The sequence below is a fragment of the Antechinus flavipes genome, chromosome 2, assembly GCF_016432865.1.
Source record: "Antechinus flavipes isolate AdamAnt ecotype Samford, QLD, Australia chromosome 2, AdamAnt_v2, whole genome shotgun sequence".
In the NCBI taxonomy this organism is placed as follows: Eukaryota; Metazoa; Chordata; class Mammalia; order Dasyuromorphia; family Dasyuridae; genus Antechinus; species Antechinus flavipes.
Window position 1 is genome coordinate 225871397 of NC_067399.1, and position 8606 is coordinate 225880002.

Below are 8606 nucleotides of genomic sequence, written 5' to 3' on the forward strand. Positions count from 1 at the left end.
TTTAAAAAAATTAAATTTTCTTCAAACAAACAAAAATTGATCTTGTCTCTTTCCCACTTCATCCCCACTGTTGGAAAATATGGGTTGTGGGGGTTAGGCAGAAACAGAAAAGAAAACCAAATCCTTGTAACAAATATGAATAGCCAGACAAAACAAATTGAGGTATTTATTCATTTCCGATCCTGCAGCACCTCTCTCATTCTCCCATATTTTTCAGAGATTCATTGATAGCATTTTAGTAATTATATTTTCCTTTTGTTTCATTATCCTTGGATATAGTTCACCAGGACCTGGATATAATATAAAAGACACAGTACACACATATAAAAACAGAATCCACAACTAGAAAATCCAGCTATTCATTGTTGCTCTTCTCCAAGTCTACTCTTTTTCCCTTAATCTATAGGTAGCTTCTCTGTTCTTAATAGTACAACTGAATGTATCTAGTGAATACAAATATACACAATGAATGCTAATGATTATGCTCCCTAGAATTTCTCCTCTGTTTCCAATTGCTACCAATTTCCAGATAGTATCTCTATTTCCCTCACCTGCTTCCTTGGATTCTGGGTTCTATGATGTGACTGTGACTCCCATGCTCAGATCCCTATAGTAATGCTCTTTCTTGCCTTCCAAATTCAGACTTCTTTATTTAACATTCACAATTGTATCAGTCTGCTTTCCTAATCTTATGTAAAGATAATAATCTTATAATGGATAATCTCTACCTGTTTTGTACTCTGACCTAATTTACTTTCCTTGCCATATACTCCTTAAATTTATTTATACTATTATTTTGTCTAATATCTTTCTTCTGTTTTAATCTCTGACAGTTCTTGAAATCCTAACTCAAATAGTGTCCCCTTCAGGAAGGCTTAGCAGGTATCTTTATGCTGACCTCTCTCCTCCCCCAGTTCATAATAACTTTTCCCTTTTAAGTCTTTACATAGTACTTGCTCCTTTTCTTATCTGCTTATTTTGTGTATTCACTAGCATCTTAATCCCCCAGCAAAACTTTAAGTTCCTTGAGGGCAGAGCCTAAATCTTTTCTATCTTTTTATCTTTCTCAGGGCCTAGGTAATAATCTTTATATCATAGGCTCTTAGTAAATGTTTGTTGAACTGCGTTTGTATGAAATTTTGCTTTTCAAATATTTTGAAGAAAAGTAAAAGCTAAATTTTGGGGTGGAAGATGTCTAATAAAGTATTTAAGAAGTAGTTTGTGTATTCAGCTCACCAAACATTTTCTAAATGCCTATTAAGTATAAAACACCTTACTAAGCACTTAGGTCTATATAAAAGAACAAATACAGTTCCCTGCCCCTCTCTTCCCCCAATCTGTAGATTAAGACATGAATACAAAATATAATATGGTGACACAACATGGAATATAGATATGCTTTGGAAGTTCAAACGAAGGGAGAGATTAAACTTGACTACAAGAACAAAAGAAGCTGGATCTTGAAATATGAGTAGAGTTTCGATTGACAGGGGTGTCTGCAGAAGAAGAATGTAGGCATGAGGAACAGGGAGAGCAAAATGTATTTTGCTAAAAAAAAAAAAAAAACATATGGCATGTTCAGGTAATAGCATGTAATACTGATGTGACCCTGGGCACATGGGCATATTAAGGAGAGTAGAGAAATTCAGATTAGAAGTATAGAAGTGGGAGTCCTCATAGAGGTAATAGGTCAAGCCACACAGTAGGATAAAATCTTTAGAATCTAGAGAAAATATAGTCAAGAATAGAGACTTAGGAAAATGCCTGTCTTAAAGAGGGCAAGAGAAGGAAGTCCCAGTAAAAGAAACAAATGTAATCAGAGAGAAAGGAAAACCAAGCAAGGATAACCCCACAGAAGTCAAGATGTACTTTATAAACTTAAAAAAAAAAAAAAAAAAAAGCCCAGAGAATAAACTATAAACTTTAGGAATTTGGAGGGAGGGTATGGGGGCTTTTTTGAAACCATAAACTTTGAATTGCAGGTCTTTTATAGTTCTATAACAAAGCATAATTTCAGTTTAATAGAACCAGTAAAGACACTGTGCTAGATGCTGGCGATACAGGATTTTTTTTTTTTTTTTTAATGACAGTCCTTTGTCCTCCAGGAGTTACGCTCTACTGAGGTAAGAGGTATATACCAAAGATGACCTGTCAGGGAGAGAATGATGGGGGCAAAGGTGAGATCAAAACCAAGTGCTTAAAGAAAACTTGAGAAAATAGAAATGACCATTAGCTTGGGAGATTAGGGAATATTTCATAACAAGGAACATGGGCCTAAACTTTGTACATTAAGAATTCTGAAAGCCGGAGGTGAAAAAAGTATATTTTAAGCTTAGGAAACTTTCTGGGTAGAACAGGACATAACTGATTGAGTTTGGAGAGTAACTATTAGTCTAGTTTATTCTAAATATTAAGTGAAGGGGAATGATTTTAAATAAGGCTCTAAAGATAGCCAAATTATAGGAACTCTTTGATGTTAGACTAAGCAGTTTGCATTTTATTTATTTGTTTGTTTGGTGAGGCATTTGAGAATTAAGTGACTTGTCCAGAGTCACACAACAAGTAGTGTTGACTGTGTGAGGCCAGATTTGAGCTCAGGTCCTCCTGACTTCAAGGCAGGTGCTCTGGCCCCTGGACCGTATTTTATCTTAGAAACAGGAGGGAGTCACTAACAATTTTTGAGATGACAAACCAGTAGCATAGAAAGTTGATACCTTTGTGTAGGATGGATTGACTAGAGAAGAGCCTGAAGTTAGAGTGACCAGTTAGATGATGATTACAACAATTGAGGCCTAAACTAGGGGAGTGGTGGAAAAGAGATTTATATTTATAAATAGCCCTTTACATATATTATTATATACATACATAATACATAATATATTAATATTACAAATATTAAAATTTCATAGAAATATGTTATTTTACTTTTTTGACTCCACTAACCCATTAATTATCAGATGAATTTGACTTCCATGAAATTTCTCAAATCTCTTTTCTTCTCTCAGCGAAAGATGGGAGAAAAACAGTATTTTAAAGTTAATGTAGGTGTTTTTTGGAATGCAGGTTCCTTTCAGAATTTTTTACATAAAGTTAAATTTGTATAATGTGAATTTACATAAAGTGAGAATTGTCTGTGTTCCAGTATGTTTGGGATAGACAGGAAAGGCCTTTTTAGGAAAAATTAAAGAGGAAACAGTCTTTCTCCTGATTCTTGACATTGACAGACAACATCCCTAGTCCTGACAGACTGCCTTGCAAGAAAAACCTCTTGGATTAAGGGGGCCCCAGGGTACTAATAAGAATGTAGATATAAAGAAGCCTCTCTTTTTAGTATTTCCTTGTTTGGCCTCATTGGTTGATTTCACTGGAGCTGGGAGGATCAAAGTTTATAAGTGGTCAATGAGTCCTAAGATGAAGATGCCCATTGTGGAGGTCTTCCAGGTAGAATCCCGTCAGTCAATTGTAGTAGGAGAAGGGGTTGGCCTTAAGGTGAAGGAGGCTTCTGCCGTTTCCATTTCTAGATAGAGTCCTATCCTTCAACTGACTTCAGTGGGAGAAAGTAATACCACCAATGCCTGTGGTAGCTTGAAGTTCAAAATTACTCAGGTAAAATGGATAGTTGATCTTACCAAGTTGACTGTTTTTTCCTCCTAAAGAGATAACAAATCTATCCATTTCTGTCAATCTCATGTAACTCTTATTCTTGCCCTTCCAATAAGTTTTTCAGGGGGTCATCCAACATGTGAAGGGCCTTCCTTCCTTTTTCCAAAAATCTGCAGGATACCTATGTAGCATTTGGCCTGGCCCCTTAGTATCACTTCATCTTACCACATTATCAACCCATCTATTTTGTTTATACGTTTCCCAGATGAAAGCCTTTATTCTATGTCTTTGCAAAAATTCCATATTTGTTATATATGGCAAGCTATTCACATCCATCAGATATCTCTATTATTCTTTGTGTGACACTTATTTTTAATTTCTTAAAGACTAGGATATTACATGACTATAATATCAGTACAATACTTGTATTTATAAGAAGGGCCTTTGTTTCTGGAGAAAATTTGGGGTTAGTAAAACATCTTTGTAGTTTACAGAAGATAATCCAGCCCATTCCCTTCTCTTATCACCTCACTTATCAACACTTAAATTGTTATTTAAGCTTTGAGGCAAGGTTCTTGGTTGTAAAAAGTAATTTTAGTTGTGAAAATGAAAGACATTGATTTCCCCTGTTTTGAATAAAACCTCCTTAATATAATGTAAGCTTTAGTAATAGATATGTTAGCACAGCCCTGTTTAATAATCTTCCAACTATTGTGCTTTGATAGTAAATCTAGTGCTGGTCTTTGGAGATGACGTCTATATTAACTGTTAATGGTAACAAAGTGCTCCTTAATGAAGTAAGACCTAGCTCCAGATAGGTGAGGAAGGACTATATTTTATTTCAATAGCGTTCCTGCAAATATGCTAAAAATTTCACTAAGGAACTCATATTTCCAAATGAAAATTATTTGCCACATTAATGATCTTTAGCTATGTTGGGCATTGATTTTAATTTCTCTAAGTACCAATGCATTCGTTGCTTTTTATACCCCACTTTAGGTTATTGGAATGCACTACTTTTCTCCTGTGGACAAGATGCAGCTATTAGAGATCATCACAACAGACAAAACTTCCCAGGACACAGTTGCCTCTGCAGTCTCAGTTGGTCTCAAGCAGGGAAAAGTGATCATTGTAGTTAAGGTAAAAGGATTATAGAGCTGCCTGTTTTGGAAGCTGGCCATTCCCTTCATTCAACTCACAATAAAAAAAAAACAATAATGATAATTATTATCATTAATAACCATGTTTTATATGCATATATCGCTTTATGAGTTTGCCAGGCACTTCTGCACCCATCTTCTCATTTGATCATCTTAACAACTCTTTGGGGTAGGCAGAGCAGCTATAATTCCCATTGACAGATAAAGAAATTGGAGTTCAGAGGTTGAGAATATTCCAAAGTCTTACAAATTAGTAAGTTATAGAATATGATTAGACTCTAGGTCTTCTGACTTTTAGTCCTATGTTCTTTCCATTATGTTACCCTTCCCTTCTTACAAATATGAACAGCCAGAGGAGTAAGCCTTCTTTGGTATTATTTCTTTCACCTTGGCTGTCACCATTGCCTAGTCTTCTTTTCCCCTTCTAACTACTTGTCAGGTAGGGTAACTGACAATATAACTATAGGCAAGTTTCTTCCTCAAAACGGGACTATTGCTCTGCTTTCTTTGGAGCATGTCTATTTTTACAATATAGTTTTAAAGCTGATTTGAGATTAAGAACAAAAGACATTTTAAATTTTGAAATCATTCCTGGATTGGGGAACTTAGTTATATAATATTTCAGTAATGTCATTTGCCAAGTTTTTATATCCTCTCTTTTGACAGGATGGACCAGGCTTCTATACCACCCGGTGTCTTGCACCCATGATGTCTGAAGTCATTCGAATTCTACAGGTTGGTGTTATCCATTAAAACATTTCTAGGATAAACTCTGCTCTCTTTATTAATCCTGTGGAACTTCAATCCTATTCCTTACTGTATTGACACAGACATAACAGTACATAAGCTCCCTTTCCAAGTTTTTTTTTTTAATGTAGTTGAATTTACCCTAGGTAATGGGAGATCCACATCCTAAACTAAGAGAAAATAGATTTCAGAGATTATTCTATATCCACTGCAGAGCATAGGGCACCCTTTGTCTGTGACTTTTCACCTGACTTTTTTCTAGTGGCTTCTCCACTGGTGGTTGTACATGGCATGCTTGGTAGGATGGCCCTACCAACATATTCTAGGCACTTAACTGGTCATTGAGCACCATAACATGACCATGTTCTTTTTTGTAGCATTGCTTCTGTGCCCTCTTTTCTACCCCAGTGGATTTCAGCCAATGCTTGGACTCTTTAAAAAAAAGGGCAAAAAGGACAATTTTTTTGCTTTTCTATAAGCTATGTACCTATCAGGTCTGCCTTTGGCCTCCGTTATACTTTGTGCCTCTCTCTTCTCCGAACCAGGGATTCTTAACCTTTTTCATTCCAACCCCTTTTTGCCCAAGAAATTTTTGTGATCCTGGGTATAATAGGTATCTAAAATAGGTATACAAATCAAACATTTACTGATAATAAATCATAATTTCGCAGTCACCACATTCCTTATGATACCCCATATCACTAACCACAGCTTAAGAAGGTGGGTTCTGGAAGATGCACCTTGATTATCATGATGTCTCCTTCCTTTTTTGCAGGAAGGTATTGAGCCCAAAAAGTTGGATAGCCTGACTACAAACTTTGGCTTCCCTGTGGGTGCTGCCACACTAGTAGATGAAGTTGGTGTTGATGTAGCTCAACATGTATCAGAAGAGCTGGGCAAAGCCTTTGGGGAACGCTTTGGTGGTGGAAACCAAGAACTGCTGAAACAAATGGTCAACAAAGGTTTCTTGGGTGAGTTAGCTCAGCTAACCATAAGTTTCCCAAGCAGCCTTAAGATAAAGGAATTACAGGGGACCTAAATGGAACATCTGAGTTGTTAAAGGTGAAATCAGAGATTAGGTACAGTTCTAAAATGATTCTGTAAAAAGTTGCTTTTGGCAGTAGCTCAAAATCAATTTTTGTCTACCTACCTAAGATAATTGGATAAATATTTGATTTGCCATCATATACCAGATAGTCATTTACATTGCACAGTTGACTTTATAAATGCTTCTGTAGCCTAACATGAAGATGAGAGTAGCTTAAAATCACTTAAAAGCATACTGAGTGGGACTGAGGCACACTTCATAGGTGGCTCATACTGATAAAGTTAACAAAACAGCAGCAGAACTGGGAATAAAACCTTAGTGTCTTGGGTTCTTTAATTATAATATTCTAATTTTATGTTTCTTACACACTTTAACATATTCAGTTTTATATTATTTGTGTGTGTCTCCTCTCCCATGCTAGATAATTTTTATATATTCCTCAGTACCCAAAATACCGCTTTATACATGGGATCATAAATGGTGATCCTCCCTCATCTAGTCTTAGGAGACTAGTGGGACAAGGATTCATATTATGAACTAAGAATTTAGTGATTCTCTTTCTTACTGTCTCCTCCAGGTCGCAAATCTGGAAAGGGCTTTTACATCTACCAGACAGGAACGAAAAGCAAGAGTTTGAATTCTGGCATGGATGAAATTCTGACAGGTCTGAAGGTCTCTCCTCGATCTGAAGTGTAAGTCAGTTGGGGTTCCCAGTGTGGAAATTCATTTCTCTAGCAGGAAAAAGAATTATTTTTCTGTGATCTCCCAGTGCTTAATAGTTCACTTTTCAAACACTCTCCTATACATTCTTATTTGGTTTCTATGTCCTTCAAAAGGGTTTAAAATCAATCCCTCCAACTATTGCAGAACCAGGTTAAGATTACTGTTCTAGAACCCTTTACAAGTAGAAAAATTCCATTATCCCATTCTTAGATGTAGTAAACCAACTTTTAGGCATTGATATTGTAATTAGCAATTGGTCAACAAAGAATTTCTTACAGTGTTTTTAGACACCTCTGCTGTGACTTACTTTCATATATCCAGTAGAGGGCCTTATAGAGAAAAAGTGGAATTCATGAATAAGTCCTCTTGAGTTAGAAGTCTTGGAATTTGAGTATTCAAGTCCTGAAAAGACTAGATCAGTACAACCTTTTGGTGAATGTTAGAATATAATTTAAATTCAGTTATCCCTCCTCGCTATCTTTTCATCCCTTTGGGTGAGATATTCCTTGATGGATGGGATATTCTTGTTGGCAGCTCTACCCCAGAAGAGATCCAGTACAGATTAATAACAAGATTTGTGAATGAAGCAATCATGTGTCTCCAAGAAGGGATTCTGGCTTCTCCTGCAGAGGGAGACATTGGGGCAGTCTTTGGCCTTGGCTTTCCACCTTGCCTTGGAGGTTTGTACATTTCTTGAAGATAGATGTTGCTGGCTTGTAAATGTTCATTTTGCTCTTTGCCTCAGTATCTGATATCTATTCTCTATTTAGGTCCCTTCCGTTTCTCAGATCTGTATGGTGCTCAGAAGTTGGTAGACCGGATGAAGAGATATGAAGCGATCTATGGAACGCAATTCACTCCTTGCCAATTACTGATTGACCATGCGAACAACCCTAGCAAAAAGTTTTATCCTTGAGCAGGAGCGATCTGATCTTGTGCAGGACGTACACTTGACCCCCAGCTTGGAGGTAGTGCTATTTCCAAATGTACAGCATCTAGATTTGTCTAGATAACCTGGTGAGAAAACATATGCTCAAGCCTTTGCAGTCTAGCTCCTGGTTAAAGTGCCTTAGGTTCTAATCAATTCTTGGTAGCTCCCAGTTCCATCAGCTGTGAATTGGATATATTGCACTTCACTTTGGAAAATGGAACTCATTGTGCTCTAGATTCTAAACCCAAGTTGGTCCACACAGCTGAAGCTGCCTTTGCTTCCAGTAGTCTGCAAGGCTAGTGGCAGAACTGATTCCTGCCAGAATGACTCACATCTGACAATAAAACCAAACTTTATAAACCTCCTCATCTTTCTTTTCTCTTTGTTGAACCTA

The 8606-nt window shown here is 36.6% G+C and overlaps 1 protein-coding gene across 2 annotated transcripts in view; it reads left to right on the forward strand.

Annotated features, from left to right (window-relative positions):
• HADHA (hydroxyacyl-CoA dehydrogenase trifunctional multienzyme complex subunit alpha) overlaps positions 1 to 8576 on the forward strand; it is a 67231-nt gene extending 58655 nt beyond the window's left edge. For both annotated transcript variants that reach the window (XM_051976335.1, XM_051976337.1), the window contains exons 15-20: positions 4603 to 4743; positions 5430 to 5498; positions 6286 to 6481; positions 7136 to 7250; positions 7816 to 7961; positions 8052 to 8576. In XM_051976335.1, the coding sequence (XP_051832295.1) occupies positions 4603 to 4743; positions 5430 to 5498; positions 6286 to 6481; positions 7136 to 7250; positions 7816 to 7961; positions 8052 to 8197 (813 nt within the window). In that variant the 3' untranslated portion in view covers positions 8198 to 8576. The remainder of the gene's footprint in view (positions 1 to 4602; positions 4744 to 5429; positions 5499 to 6285; positions 6482 to 7135; positions 7251 to 7815; positions 7962 to 8051) is intronic.
• Positions 8577 to 8606: the final 30 nt, after the last annotated feature.